The 15887-nt window shown below is 37.7% G+C and overlaps 2 protein-coding genes across 2 annotated transcripts; one reads left to right on the forward strand and one right to left on the reverse strand.

Moving 5' to 3' along the window:
* Positions 1-776: 776 nt before the first annotated feature.
* Positions 777-4013, forward strand: LOC146452008 (histamine H2 receptor-like). The gene is made up of 2 exons (XM_085098269.1): positions 777-915; positions 2691-4013. The coding sequence occupies exon 2, from the start codon at positions 2876-2878 to the stop codon at positions 3803-3805; it is 930 nt and encodes a 309-aa protein (XP_084954395.1). The 5' UTR covers positions 777-915; positions 2691-2875; the 3' UTR covers positions 3806-4013.
* A 1917-nt stretch (positions 4014-5930) lies between these two features.
* LOC146452009 (B-cell lymphoma 3 protein homolog) lies at positions 5931-15586 on the reverse strand. The gene is made up of 7 exons (XM_085098268.1): positions 15436-15586; positions 14887-15313; positions 11702-11804; positions 10657-10867; positions 9846-9934; positions 8465-8710; positions 5931-6475 (listed from the first exon to the last, which is right to left on the reverse strand). Exons 1-7 carry the CDS (start codon positions 15446-15448, stop codon positions 6422-6424), a joined length of 1143 nt encoding a protein of 380 aa, XP_084954394.1. The 5' UTR covers positions 15449-15586; the 3' UTR covers positions 5931-6421.
* Between the last annotated feature and the right edge of the window lie 301 nt (positions 15587-15887).

Consider the following 15887-nt stretch of genomic DNA (forward strand, 5'->3'; position numbering starts at 1 on the left):
TTTGCTATTGGTTTTGGTCCCTGCTCAAAGGGTTTTTCTCCGGGTTGTCCCTAAATATTGTTATTTATTTCATTAGCTCGTAAGTGCGGCTTTATTCATCTCCAACCAACTTTACCCACTTATTTGGCAGTAAGTACATCTGGGCGGGGTTGTTCGAAAGACGATAAACGTTAATCCACGATTAGATTTTAATCGAAGCTTTCAGCTCGCTCGTTAAAAATGGTTTTAAAGGCTAATTTAGAGCTAAAGGTATAGAAAAGTCTAAGTAAACATCGAGGGCCAAAAATCTTTTGGAAGAATTTTTATCGATAAGCAATTCAACTCGAGTCAAAGTTTGCGTTAATTCAGGGTTAGCTTAACCGGGCTTTGAACAATTGGGCCCTGGCTTACTCTTCACGCCATCTTGTCCAGTGTATTATTTTGTTTTCATTTACACCCACCAAAAACAGAGCTATTCGTAATGCCCTCCAAATTTTCACTTTCCACCCTCTTGAAATCATGCGAAAAGTTAAACCATTTATACAAAATAGTCAAGGTGGGCCGATACAAGTACGATATTTATCGATATTTTGCGTTTTGCTCGATATCCATATTGTGACGTCGTTTCTCAAGAAACCCAAGGCTGTGCCCAGGCTAAGAGGCCAACCGCCATTTTTTGCGATTATTGATATTTATCAGGGAAACCCAAATATCGATTATATCGAATATTTGTTATCGATCGATCTCGACTCACAAGCTCACGAAAAATGAAAGTAGATGTTTTCGATGTGACATGCGAAAACTTGTAGGTTGTTCAGTCACTATCGAACCATCTGACTTGACTCAAAAGCACCGTCGTTAGTTCGTACCGTCAGTTCACCTGTTCAGAAGAAGAAAAGCATAGAAAAACTCCAAGCACTGGAAAAAGAGCAAAAGGTAAAATACTGAAAAATCCTTTAAGCTTCTTTCATTGTGGCAAAATGTTGATTCGTGTGATGAATTCCAACATTTTATTCTGGGTCTGAAACTGAAACATTGAACTGCAGTGTCCGCTGTATATTATGCTTTAACTTTGAAAATGTTGGGATCCTTTCCTTTCGAGCATAAAACTGCGAACAAAGATCTTATAATTTTAGCCGTTTTTACCTTACATGTAAGACGTTTTATGCTAGCAATAACGGTTAAAATAGTTAGCTGCGACACCAGGAAACAAGCGAGTGATTGATGGCATTCTCTATGGTCACATCTTAATCCTAACTGAGGCGATGAGTCCGGACATTTGTCTGGCTGTCAAGATTCTGTCACCTGAAGATTGAAGACTTACAATTTTTCTATTCGTATATCAAACTGTTTTTCGCCGGAATGACTCAGTTAAAACCTACTGATCTTTTCTCAAAAAGATTAAGAAATATGGAACTTCGCGTGGTCCTATCCCCTCATGTTGATGTGGTCGACGTTTATGATGATATAATGTAGCTGCAGAAAATCGTCATTTATAAGTGTTTGGACATTAGGAGTCCCGTGAGCTCCTGTACACATTTAAACGTTCGGATGTTTCATTTTTGTTCACCGAAATACGAGTGTCCGAACAATCTCGAAGTTAAAGTATGTTATACACGTCCACCAGGTTCGAAATTATTGCCCCGTTTGCTATCAGTTTCATAATGCTTTCTTGTTCTGTAGGTGTCTGATCTACGCTCATTTGTTAATTCATTTCAAAATATTTTATATTATTAATTCGATACTCAATTCAATCACAGTATTTCCCTGTAGTGCTGTGTATTAGTATGCTGTACAAGGCGAATGGTTCAAATTCGAGTGTGTAGATGAAATCCTTAAGTGAAACCATTCCATCGAAAGCCGAACAGCACTTTCATGTGCCAGCGTTTAATTTTATATGTTGATCAAATATTTCTCCTTTGGTTTGCGAAGTAACAATCATTTGATCGATCGCTAATAATGTAATGTTAATTAATTTTGAAAAATAGGGAGCACCAACTAGTCTGGGAACTTAGAAAGCAATGGTCTACGAGTTTAATTCGAATGATGACATTTTACAAAATGTATTGAGATTTCCGTGAGCGGCTAAAATTTAGAACCACCTCACACGTAATTGTATAGCACCAATAGACCATTTCCGAGTTGCTTTGAACCTCATCATGAAAGCGAGGCTAAGTGCAAAGTTTTTTTTATGAAAATAAGTTTTCATTCATCTGCAAACAAAACTTATTTTCATATGAAAAGTTTTGGACTTAGCCTCGCTTTCATAGTGAGGTTCACAGCAACTCGGAAATGGCCCATTTGATGAAAGCGGAACATCTCTTATCGGCTAGTCTATAGCCCGGGGTCTATAGCTCCTTGTGCATATTAATTCAGTCTATTTTGGTTACCTGCAAAAAACGTATTAGTTAAGACTGAGAGGTTCATTTGTTTTAGCAGTTGCTTAAGTCAGTCATTACTTTTAATTTTCTCACGACCATCAGTAGCAGGTGTTAATTATACCGACTTTTAAAAATGGCTTCCGGGATTTCAGAGCTGGAGTTGTAATAAAGTGTGAAAAAGTTAATTTGGCTTGAAAACCCACACAGCAGCTTCACAAACAAATTTGAAAAATAGTCTTCTAAAGGCCAGTGTTTATTTTATTAGCACCGTGATATTAAGTTCTTGAGATGAAACGTGAAGTTGATCCAATAATAATGTTTTCTCTGCAGGTTTCATCCCAATCGACAGAATCAATATTAATTTAAAAATGCTGAGTTCTGCCTACAAGTGCTGTCGTTTGTAATTTCCCGCTAGGAACTAAGTGCTTCAATGGTAAACAAAGACGTTATCGGGTAAGATCTTTTGTCGCGTTTTCAAATGAACTTCGTGTGCTATTTCAAGGAAAGCCAGCGCAATGGAAAATTCAACCCTGCAGAACGATGAATGTTTCCATAATTTTTACGTTATTTCATCGTTCGCGTTGATTCCAGCTATAACATTTTCGATCATCTCTGGAGTTGCTGCGGTGATGCTGAACATTCTGGTGATTTTGGCAATTTACACAAACTCCTCTTTGCGTTCAACTACCAACTACGGCGTAACTTCTCTGGCTGTTGCCGATTTGCTGCTTGGTTTAATGGGCGTGCCTGTCTGGTGTTTAAAACTTTTGCACAAGGCCGGAATCATAAAACCCGATGTTCATAACCTTTTTACGTGTATACTTGTATTGACTTTGTCTTCTTCATCGTTGAACCTTCTAGCGTTAAGCTACGATCGATTTGTCGGTGTCACCTCCCCGCTTCAGTATGCGAGCCGGATAACTCCAAAACGATGTGGACAAGCTATTGCAGCGATTTGGGTTGTTTCGACGCTAGTGGCCATCGCAACACTGGCTAGCAAATGCTCTGTCAGGCCACAAGGGCATTTCTTGCTCATCACAGGGATCTTTGGGATTCCCTTAATATTTATCGGTTATTTTTATTGCCGTATTTTCAAAGAAGCGAGAAGACAAAAAAGACTGATCAAGCTTCAAGAAGCCAGCACATACCAGCCGTGTTTCCTGAAACAAAATAAAGCTGCAATCACAGTTGCCTTGGTGATAGGCTCCTTTGCTCTTTGTTGGCTTCCAAGTTTGATTGATGCTGTCATTCATCTCTTGGCTCCAAGAGTGTGGAGACAAACTCAGTTATATCTCGGGACAACGACCCTCGCTTGTTTTTCGTCTGTGATGAATCCCATCGTCTATTCGGTGCGAAATAAGGCTTTCCGTGACACATTTCGTAATTTTTTTAAGTGGACAAAAATCAGCCGGCGAATTTCAGTGAGCGTAATTTTCAATTCTTGATGTTATTGACAAGGTCACAACTGACTACTTCATGTAAGGGTCGGTTTTTTGTGGCAAGTGTAAAAGGGGCACTGTCACGGCGATTGTGTTGCATTTTGGTCCAAAACTGCTTCAATGTTTGACACAGAACTTGTTTTCTAGCATAAATTGTTCTTAGAAACAACAGAAATAAAATTTTAAGGGATTTCTCCGAGGAGGAACAAACTATGATCAGTTTTAAGCGATTTCTCTATTTTTTTTTTTTTCAAGTTGCAATCCATTTCCATCCGAGCCATCTGCGGCCAAACATAATTAATATTGTTTCTGTGTACTCATAGGGTTATTGTTAATTCAACTGAACCATTATTTTAAGGTATCCATCAATAATTTTTTGGCCATTCAAATTGACACAAAAATAGGTGTCACTGTTCCTTTGACACTGGGGATACGGAATCGAAAGAGCAATAGACCCTTCTCCAAAATGGCGGCCGAAAATTTAAATAAGTGAAAATTATAAACGTATACCAGCGCTAGAAAGAGCACTTTTACTTTAGTAACCCAGCAAAGTTTTAGCATATCTGGTCTTATATCAGCTGAGAAAATGTAAGTTGAAAAATGAAAAATTTACAGACGTTTGTATGACTGGGAGTATGACGTATAACCCCAGTCATACAAACGTCTGTAATTTTGTCAAATTTCATCTTGCGTTTCCTAAGCTGATATAACACCTAATACGCTGAAACTTTGCAAGGTTACTAAGTTCAATTTTAACTCATTCAAATCTATTGCCGCCATTTTGGAGAAGGGTCTATTCATTGTCTGTGTGTGTATTAGCCCTAAGCGCATTGTTTCGCTGCATAATGTGATCCGTTCTTTTTACACTAAAACAATTAAGTTCATCTACATGTGAGAATGGAAGAATTATATCTCATAATGAAATCGAGGAGGTGAGCCTGCATGCCGAGAGAGACCGATAAAAAAAATACATTGATTGTAACTCAGTGTCTGTTAAGTGTAAGCCGATACCAGATTTTTCAATCGATACAATACGAGTACGATATTTACTGATATTTCCCATTGTTTTCAATACCGATGTTGTGACGTCATTATCCAATACTTTTTTGTGATGTTATCACCTCTATCATAAAACACCGCTTCTGAAAAATTCATGAATTGGAAACTTTTGGCACTAGGAAAAGGATTTTAAGAAAAAAAAAATGGAGGGATGTCGCTGTGCCAGAAACTTTCCATACTTTTGTCTGTATAGCGAACCAGCAGTGAACTGGTACTAAAAATAGTTCGCGGGAAAAAAATACAGGGAAATGTATGGAAAGTTCAAAGCACGACTGGACGCTTTCTGGCACAGCTACATTCCTCCAAATGTTTCTTCTTAAAATCCCTTTCCCAGCGCCAAAAGTTTCCAATTCATGAATTTTTCAGAAGCAATGTTTTATGAAATTATTTGACACCGAATTTCCATACAAACACCGTTATGTCAAATAGAAAATATTAACGGCAGACTGATCCCAACGGCGGAGGTGACAAGCTTGGGAGAGCAAACAACAAAAGCTAGAATAACTGAAATATATTTGTCAAGCCTGTTTGCCTACTCGTCAAAATGGCGTCCAAAACCGTGAACTTCAAACACGGTGCAACAGCACATACACAGACGGTCATTGGTTTTTGGCGCTAAAACGGCCTTCAATGTTCAACTTAGCGGTCACGTGATCAGTATCGAAGGGGATCGAAACTGCCAATATTTCTTACAAGTATCGATATTTTACAAGGAAACCTTAGTATCGATTATATCGAGCATTTGGTATCGGTATCGGCCGACACTTACCTCTGAGTACATCGCTTATCAGCATGTTAGACTACGCCTCCAGTGATCAATGTTGTACGCACAATGTGAAAGCAATTTCATTCGTATGTACTTTTCTCTTGTTATCGTAACAGTGCTAACAAGTTAAAGGGAACCTCCACTCTTGAAGTAAATTAACGTTGAATTGTTGAAAATACGATCTAATTTCAAATTTTGTTGGAAAACATGGAAATAATATTTCTGTGTCGGACAAAACAGGATTTGATTATGACCTCTTTTCCCTTTTTGTATTTCCCGGGTGCCGCCATCTTGGATTTCATGACGTAAAATTAAAACGGTTGCTCAATTGTTTCACACAAAAGAACTTCTGCTTACTGACAAATAGTGGCTACCGTATGACGTCATCAAATCCAAAATGGCGGCGCCCGGGAAATATAAAATCGAAAATAGGCGATAATCATATCTAATTTTTAGCACATTTGAATGTCACTTTTTGAACTAAACTTTAGAATTAAGACATTATTTTCAACAATTTAACGTCAACTTGTTGGCAGAATGGAGGATCCCAATGTTGTTCCTCTGAGTTTCACTCTAAAAAAAGTTCAACATTTTCCCTTCTCTAACAATCTAACAACACTTGTTGTCCCCTTCTCGACTGTTTGGAATCCAACGACCAGATAAATCTACCTCCCTGAGCTTGAATATAAAACCATGCGATCATTTTCGTATTCCTTGTAATATATTCTGCCGTCACTTTTGTTGGACTTTCACGGTAACTTTCTTGATTTGTCAATGCACAAAACTTTCGTTGGAATTCATCGTTTTCTTCTTTTACTGTCCGTCGGCTTGGACAGGAACTGCCTCTTTGCCTAAACAGAATGTAAATTGTAAAACGGAGCTTCGGTTAGTACAGGAAAACCCAGGGAGCAGGAGTGTTTTATCGGGTTTTAGACCCGATAAAACACGTGCTACGAGTTTTTTTGAACGGCTTAAAAAACATTCCAGGGAAAGCGTGTGTCAATAGAATTCGTAAAAGTTATGCTTTTGTGAACGTTGGAAATTAGCTTACGAGAAAAATACCGCATACTAATGAGGAGTGTTTTATCAGCTGTTCTCAAACTCATTAATAATTCATGAAGTCAAAAGCCAATAAATGACCTCCATTTCGGTCAGGTGGATGAATCTTGATACCCCAATGAAACACCAGATGAAACACCACCAGGTTTTCATCTGAGATGAAACATGTTTTTCATCTGAGATCAAACATTTGCATTTTAATGAGATTAATTTCTTATTGTTTCATTTGAGAAGACATCTCAAAAACTCAGGCTTCGTGCTTTATCACGGGTTCCAAATACCTCGAAACAGATGAAAGCACTCGGCCTGCGGCCTCGTGCTTTCATCTGTTTCTCAGTATTTGGAACCCGTGATAAAGCACTCGCCCTCGTTTTTGACATATTACATAAAACACTGCATACAAATAAGGAGGAGGTTTATCGATATGAAGTCACTGCACGTGAATGGTGATGTATTATTAACCATTTGATAGGTCAATGGGCTTATGAATTATTAATGAGTTTTTTAAGGAAAAATACTATTTGCGTAATTTGCTATTTGATCTGCTTGGAATTTTAAGCTCAAAATTAAAAGTTGCCGAAAATTTTAGGGGCTGGAATGTTATTCCCTGAATTTACGGGTTGCTGATGGCTTTCCGAAAATGCCAGGTGACCTTTTTTCGACCTTTGAACGACGTATTTTCCCATCCGAAAATTAAAGGGATTAGTTTTCCTGCGTTGCAAAAGTTTGAAGTGACCTTTCGCTTAAGTAAACGCTAGTTTTTCTTCGCAATTTCATCGAATTTTTGAGGCGGGTAAAGTCTTTTCGAGCAGATACGCCACCGAAATAAACCCTTGCCTGTTAGCAGTAAAAAATTTTGTAGTCTGGATACAAGTAAGCTGCTACCCAGATCTAAGTCGGTTCGGGAATGTCGAAATGTGACCGCGGGGGATATGGGTACGAGATTAGGATACAAGCTCTCTGGATTGAGGAAGGGTGCTTGATAGAGCCGCACGAGAACAGCCGAGCTTTATTTGCGATACCAGAGCGTGGTTCCCAGTGGTCGATTGCCTTGAAAACTAATTTGGTAGGCTGCCAGACGGCAGAGAGGGAGGTGGCACGTTTGAATCCCGGCTAAACAACTGACATGATTGCTGGATCAAACTGATTTTGTACCACTCCTCTTTCTTCAGATGATCTAATTTTGGGCACTTAATTAAGTTAAGCAATCGTACGAAGTGCATTGTACCTTATTATAGAAAACTAACGCGAATTTTTAAAATTCGCGTTAATTTAAGTAGTTAATTCTTGTTAACGTTAATTTCCGCATCATTAATTAAGTTGCGCGTTTATTTCTGCGACCTTAATTTCCACAACTTTCGCCCCAAATTCTCGATACACTCCAGAAAGGAAAAAGCATTGTTTTGCAATGTAACAGGGTGGAGTTCATCTGGTATTATGGACACTGCATGTGAAGAACGCTCAAAGTGGCTAGATTCCTTCACTTAACCCTTATGTTTAGGGACAATTCCACGTATATTGTTTGCATTTCGGATTTTTACAATAAGTGTGAAAATAATTTTTTTTCTGTTGTCTCAAAAAATTATTTTTCTTTGCGTAAGTCGCGCTAATTTCCCTCATTTTGAAATTTTAGCACCTCTTTCGCGTCAATTTCCTTTATTGGGAAGTAATTTTTCCTTCAATTCGCGTTAATTAAGTCGCATTAATTTTAAGTACCTTAATTAACACAAGCGTTAATTTCCTATAATAAGGTAAATATTTAACACCCAAAATGTATTGACCTGTTCACTGGTTCGCACCACTTTAGGAATATCCCCCTCTAGATTAGCAATATTCGCATTAGCTCCGTGTCTCAATAATAGCTTGGCCATATCATCCATTTCCCTGCCGCTGGCTGTGTGCAATGGTGTGTTGCCAGCAAAGGTCACTTTGTTCACGTCAGCACCACGTGATATCAAATACTCTACCACCTGATACTTCCCAGCTTCCACTGCGTGATGTAATGCTGTTCGACCACTGTTGGAATCCTGCATAAAAAAAGTTAAAAATTCTATTAAACCATCACTCTGCCATCACTTTTGGAGTTATGCTCAGAAGGTTCTGCTAGCAGGTGTTATGATATAGCCAGTTAACAGAACTCCTTTTCAGAACCATCAGGGAAACTTGAGATTCTTGTTATTCAGTCAAATTCGGAAGCCGGTTGGGAATCAAATGGGTCATAGAATTACCGCCCTGTGCAACTGATTGCTGGAAATTTCTATTGCATTTTAAAGCTTCTCCTCTTTCATATCTGCTCTGAAAGGAAATTGCTGTACGGGAGACGAATTGTGAAATGGTAAGCACCACTTTTTGATTTGATTAAAGAAAGCTGTCAACAAAGTTCCTCCCGACCCATTTGTTCGCTTAAAACACCATTAGTTTCTATTCGGCTTCAAATCAGTGATTATTATTAAAGACTGGATCATTGTATAATGCAATTTCAGGAATGTGATTGGCTTAGTGGCCATGGTATATTTAACAATTAGACGGCGAGCTCGAGGTTTCTATTGGCTGATAGTTGGCGAAGGGCGAGGCCCCCAGCCAACTATCAAAGGAGATAGAAACCGAGAGCGAGCCGTCTAATTGTTTTAGCATACCTCAGTGATTGATCTATGAAGCGAAAAAATCTTTTTATCTCATAAATTTTGATATAGTTGTGCAATGATGAAGGCTAAATCGCGCGCGCTCTGACAAACTGCCGATAGACGGCACCTGTGTAGCCAATCAGATTGCGCGTTACGCAATAGTCGGTTACTGAGGTATGCTAAGAGCCATTATACCATGCCCGAGAAATGTCGACCCTTAAATTGTCCTCTGTTTGTTTTTGCAATGCGAAATCAGCAAGCTAGCAATATTTCTTAATCCTTTTTAACAAAACTCCACTCACGCATGTTGGATAGGAGATGATAGATAGCCAACTCGGCGCTACGCGTCTCAGTCGTTGATTATCTATAATCTCCTATCCAACGCGCACTCATGGAATAATTGTTAAATATAAAATGTTTGAAGTGTCTGTCTTTGAGAGAGAACCTCAAGGCAGTTTAGAAAAGGCGTTTTCTCCGAGACTGTCGATTTCGAAAGAGTAATCGTTGTTTAAGAGTGAATGCATTACTTAAGACTGACCTGATCATCAATGTCGGCTCCCATATCAAGAATCGTTGCTATTAGCTGTTTACTGCCATTGAAAGTCGCTACATGGAGGGCGGAGAAACCTGTCAGTGTGAGAAAAAAATAAAACAATTTGTGATATCACCTGTTATCATTTAACTTCTTTCGTTTTTGCAGTTTCAGTAGATTATCCGCGTCTTTTCTTGACCGAAAGACAAGTCTAAATGGTTTAGATTCGTAGTGCATATAAAGCAATTCGTAAATTGCATGTTATGTTATTCCCCGTATTGTGACATCTTTTGTGTGGCAAAATAAACTTTAAGTCCGATAGTGAGTTTGTATCAAACCGTAAGGCCAATTTATACACAAGATAACAAAGGTGTACTTTTTTGCCTTTCCGCTATAACCTATATTTCAGAATAAGGTATTTAAATATTGTTGCTTTTTAGACAACGTAACGAAATGTAAGATTAATTTGTATTAAACTCACATATCCCGTAAATAGAAAAAAACAATAAACACGTTTTCAGTAGGCACCGTTTGAGCCCTTTTTTGCAGGGGAATCTAATTAATATGCGTCGGAATAAATTAACGTCAATAACGTCATAGACTGTTGTCTTGATCTCATAAATAAAATGCGATGGAGGTGACGTCATAATCCCAAGGGACTGATGTCATCGGAAACTATGACATCAATATCTAAAAATAGAATAGTGACGTCATCGGGTGGTGGGGTGGAGATGATGTTAATTTATGCTCCTTCAAATTAATTAGATTCCCCTGCAAAACAAAAAACGGCCCAAACGGTGCCTTCCATACTACTCACCATGAGAATTTTTCAGTTCCAAACGGATCTTGACGCGGCTATTTGAAGTGACGTCACGGATGGCATACACGCAGTTGACGTCACCCGCTTGACAGGCCAAATGAAGCGCTGTCTGTCCGTGCCTGTCCATCAAATTGACATCTGCCCCGCCTTCTATCAGCTTTTTCACCATGTATGCTTGATGTGTTATCACAGCAAGATGGAGTGGCGTCTGAAAGAACACGGTTTAAAATAATGTTTGTGAATTTCCCTTGTTGTAACTAACGTCCAACTGTGTCAGTAGATACTCCGATACTCGAGTTCCTATCCTTTCAAACAAGCAATGCAGAGTATCAATAAGAACAAACAAGGGTGCAAATATAAGACCATATCACTTTTGTCTTTTTGCAATCCCAAACACCCAATGACAAAAACAAACCCCAGGGGACCAGGGGGAAAGTCGTATCATACACGTAAATTCATTCCTTTTTGCCGTGATGTCAGCCTTGCAATCTGAGTTGGGTTTTTGTACGATTCAAGCATCATCTAGCATGGCTACATCTCAACAACTAGAACAACATATTCCGTAACAGCCCTGGTCTTCCGTATCAGTCAAAAACTCTAAAATAAATTTTAAATTAAACAGAATTAATCAAAATTCAAGAGTCCTTTTTGTCTCCCATCTTATGTCAACATAACTCATAATCAAGCCACTTCATCCTAACCGCTTCGTAGGACAAAAGTTTTCCCTTCAAGACCTTTCTTAAACCAAGCGTGCTTTGACTCTACCCAGTACCCAGCTTGGCGCAAAGTGCCCATGAGGGGTCCTGGAACAGTCTTTAGGTGTGGAACAGAGCGAGCCATTCGGTGACTGGAGGGAAACCCCTTGACCAGCCAAAATTATCTTCATAACAATTGTCACGGGCCTGAATAACGTTTTACATTTGAAGTTGAACTGTGCAACTACCTTCCAAACGTCAAAATCAAATACATCAAAACACCTGCTCGACTATAATAGATGACAATACCTTATGAAGGCAAATAAGACAAATAACGATCAGGTTACCTGTCTAAGTTTGTTGTAAATGTCAATTCCTCTGGACTTCATTCTTTGGATGAAAAATGCAGTCAGCGGTTGGTCTCCCTGGGCAACGGCAATATGAAGAAATCTGAGAGAAATGGAGGAAAATGACTGATTGAAAACGTCAAATGTACCAAACTTTCTGTCCTTTTTTTTTCGAACGCAAAGGTAAGATAATGAATGAAAGGGTTGTGTCTGTAATAATCTAAAATTGTTTTCTAATTAAAGCTGTTTAACAAATCGACAGCAGTTTTCTGTGGTCTTCTCTTATAGACCATAAAAGGACGTCATGTGGGAAAAAAAAAGCTCAAGTGGAACCACGAAACACAGGCGAGTGATTTCATTGACAAGTGATAAATTATTGTTATTGCAGTTTAAAACTTTCGAATGCCATACTTTGTGAAATGTGGTAAGGCGCAATGCGTAGCCTACTACATCTCAAATATATGCATATAGTTATAAAAAGAGCAACAAGGTAAAATTAAACGTACGAATATCAATATCTCTATAAAAATTATAATTTGGTATAGCAACAATCGAGTTCATTGATTTAAAAATTCATAACACAAACGTCAAAAGTACAGTATTAAACACCTACACTGAAAATATCTGAGGAAACACTATAATTAAAAGCACCTAAATAACTATTTTAAAAGTTCGGGCAATGTTCAGGCTGTTGGAGATGACAGCCTTCTGCATATTCGCTGACAATTTCTTCCCCGTTTCTCCCAGGATCTTCAGCATTGAGGTCCTTCGACCAACCCCCCAACACGTCAATAATAATATTGTACTGTTCCACAGTGTATCCTTGATAGTGCTGTTTCAGTTTCCACGTCAAGGGACCATACTTCATTAGCTTCCCTTGATTTTTCTGATCTCTGTTTTCGATCCAGGGCTAGCTCATTACTATTACTATTATTATTATTATTATTAGTATTATTATTAGTATTATTATTATTATTATTATTATTATTATTATTGCTATTTTATCTCTTAGTTTTTCTTATTTTTCTTGGTAGCCTTCCATTTATTGTTGGTTTTTTTTTGAAGATTTTTAACTTTGTATATACTGTTGATCGATCAACGCCTTTGAAAAGTTTTTGTATGGATATTCTTAGCATGAACTGCAGAATTGTGAAGCGTTTTTCTTTTTTTTTTTTCCGATACCGATATTTTTATCACCTTTCTGTATTTGTTGTTTGTTTTTCTACTAATAAAGTATTTTTTTATTATTATTATTTATTATTATTATTATTATTATTATTATTATTAATATTATTATTATTATTATTATTTTTATTATTATCATTATTATTGTTATTATTATTATATCTATTTCCTCTTCTTTTATGTAAGGTTAAGTTACTTCTTTTTTTAGAATTTGTGAATCAATAGTGTTTCCGATGAATTAATTGGATTTTTTGTAACAGCAGGTTGATTGTAAATAGGATTTTAGTTGAGGTTTTGTAATAAAGATATTATAGTTATTATTATTATTATTATTATTATTATTATTATTATTAATTATTATTATTATAATAACTTGACGGACATTGACTTTGACATCGAGAAAGGACATGCAAATATTCGTTAAAAACATTGAAAACATAAGTTTATTTCTTAGTTTTTCTTATTTTTCTGGGTAGCCTTATTATTATTATTATTATTATTATTATTATTATTATTATTATTATTATTAATTATTATTATTATTATTATTGTTGTTGTTGTTGTTGTTAAAGGTGCGAGTTGAATTTCCAATATCTACTCTTGATAAACTACTGGAGTTTTCACATGCCTGTAAATGGTGAATGCGTTAAGAAGTGTTTTTAGGAGGAAAAAGAAGCCAATCCGACACAAGGTAGAGTTGAATTGATTTAGTAGTGTGCAATATTACCAGCTTTCTTATACCCACTTGGCAGGTACATAACAAGTTCAAGATAAACAGGAACACGTTCCTATTGGCTATAATTCGTAGTTTGTTCCGCATACATTTCAGCTGATGGCATTGAATCAGAAGTCGTGTGCCCTCAACAAGTCTAGTCTTACACAGGAATTCAGTAGTCACAAAATATTATTTTCTAAATGTGTCATTTTTTTTCCTAACGGCTCAAGCACATTATTAACACTGGTCAATACAGAAACTGCGACAAAGAAATGGAAATGTTGCGATGCTACAATTTAAATCATGTAACTGAAACGCGCTGGAAAGATGTCGCTAAAGCTCACGGTCCACTGGTGCATGAACTCGCTGATGACATAAGACATTGGAGCGTAATTTTTACCTCTTTATTTTTGCCTCTTTTATTTTTTTTTCACGGAACCGAGATGTCGAGCCGTACCTCCTACATAAGGAAACGAAACGCTTCCAGCTGATGACTTCTGATTTAAACCGTCCATCACGATTTCACTTTTCCACATTAAGATCCCAGCAAAACTGAAGATTATCGACCGACTACAAACGAATTAAGTCCATTACGTTTTCTATCTTCCAATTTATCGAATTATTAAGATAAATGTTTCAGTGAACCTCTTGAAGTATACAAAAATAAAATCGACATGTAGTTAACCCAAAAAACAGACTTCTAAAGAAAGTCTCGTAACTACTCCACTGAGTTTTGAGGTTCTGTGAAAGCGCCCGGCGGAAGGTTTACAGAAATAACCAAGCATGACAAGATTCCTTCAAATAACAAAGAAACAAGCTAAAAGAACTTTGTTTGCGAACGAAAGCTATCTGATAAAGCTCAGAACAAGTCGTTAATTTACGACTTCAACTGTTGACGGCATTTTTTCTGTATGAGCATGCTAGGCACTCCCTTTCTAAAAGTGCTCACGTTTTCAATACATGGATAGGTTCTTGCTAAAAGTTGTGTAACTGAAGAGTTTTAAATATAAGGAGACACATTTTAGTTTTGTAGAATTATAGTTTCTTTGTTGACGCCAGGGAAAAAGTCAAGTTTGATTGCTGGTATACTCCAATTTGACTTCCATTCGGACTCAGTTTAGAAATAATGCGTTGAAAGTCTTTTAAAAACTTTGTGTATTGATGACGGAGGACTTTAAGATGTAGAATTTAAACACTGTGGAAGAAATACATGTATTCGACCGTAAAGGAAGTTGCGCTAATTATAAAAACGAAAAACAAAAATGTATTTTTCTTTAGGACTTACGTATCTCCGTCCTCGTCCTGACCAAATACGTCAGGCATAGGTGATATTTCCGCATAATTCCTACCAATTTGTCCTGCAGTAACTGTGGATGTCACCAATCGGTGTGATTGCACCACCGCACGTGATTGATCTCCTGATATACAAGCCAGTGATGATGACTGGCAAGTCGCTGGCTCTGTGACACGTATTTCTCTTTTATCGCGTTCTACAGCACTTTTCCTTTGACTTTCAGCGCTTCCGCCTTCAGCAAGATGACCATCGGAGGGAGTCTTTGTAGATTTCTTTGCTTCCAAGGGTGTCACGCAAGGATAATCTGGCGCGGAAGACTCGATCACACCAGGAGCTAGACTAGAATCATGCTCTCCTCGATCCATAATGACCCCTTGCTCTCTAGATTGATGTCTTTGGCGACGTTTTCGTTTTTCCCCTTAGAGAAACCAAACATTTTAGCATCTTTGAGCTACTATTCGTACAAAGAATTATAAGACGCAATTTGGAATTCAAAGTGAAACAAAAATGTGCTGTTGAATCACATTTTTCAAGACTTACCACCGCTGGCCATGAAGTTGAGTTATCACAACCTATTCTTTTTTCCCGCATTTCAGGTTTTAAACGACAATGTTTCATGCCTTTAGCTGTACCGTCTCGTTATCTAACCGGAAAGACATGTTTTCAAGTACTGCTGCAAATAGGAAGAAAAGAATTAGGTCATGCAAATGACTATCTGTGACTGTAGTCGTACCCAATCAAAAAGCCTACAGAAGGGGCTTCCCCCCATTTAATAGTATGAATACTGGGTCACTATTGATAGCCCATGGCGTATCGATAGCACTGTCTGATGTCAGTGTGACGAATAACCAGACTCTCCATGACTCGGCATCCTTTCGCTACTGGATCTCTAAATAAAATCGGATGAGTAAAACCAAGCCAGGTACACTTCTTAATTTCTGATTTACACGAAATCAATGAAAGCGGTTACTGTCTGCACCCATATGTTTCAC

Source organism: Pavona decussata, unplaced genomic scaffold, assembly GCF_977016875.1.
Source record: "Pavona decussata unplaced genomic scaffold, jaPavDecu1.1 SCAFFOLD_381, whole genome shotgun sequence".
Classification (NCBI taxonomy): domain Eukaryota; kingdom Metazoa; phylum Cnidaria; class Anthozoa; order Scleractinia; family Agariciidae; genus Pavona; species Pavona decussata.

Bases quoted from the DNA above. Each gene is read 5' to 3' on its own strand.
- LOC146452009 (XM_085098268.1), bottom strand. The intron at 9,935-10,656 runs GTGAGTAGTATG...TCACACTGACAG, and splicing joins GGAACTGAAAAATTCTCATG to GTTTCTCCGCCCTCCATGTA. The intron at 6,476-8,464 runs GTCAATACATTT...CATTCTGTTTAG, and splicing joins TGGTGCGAACCAGTGAACAG to GCAAAGAGGCAGTTCCTGTC.
- LOC146452008 (XM_085098269.1), top strand. From the start codon at position 2,876: ATGGAAAATTCAACCCTGCAGAACGATGAATGTTTCCATAATTTTTAC.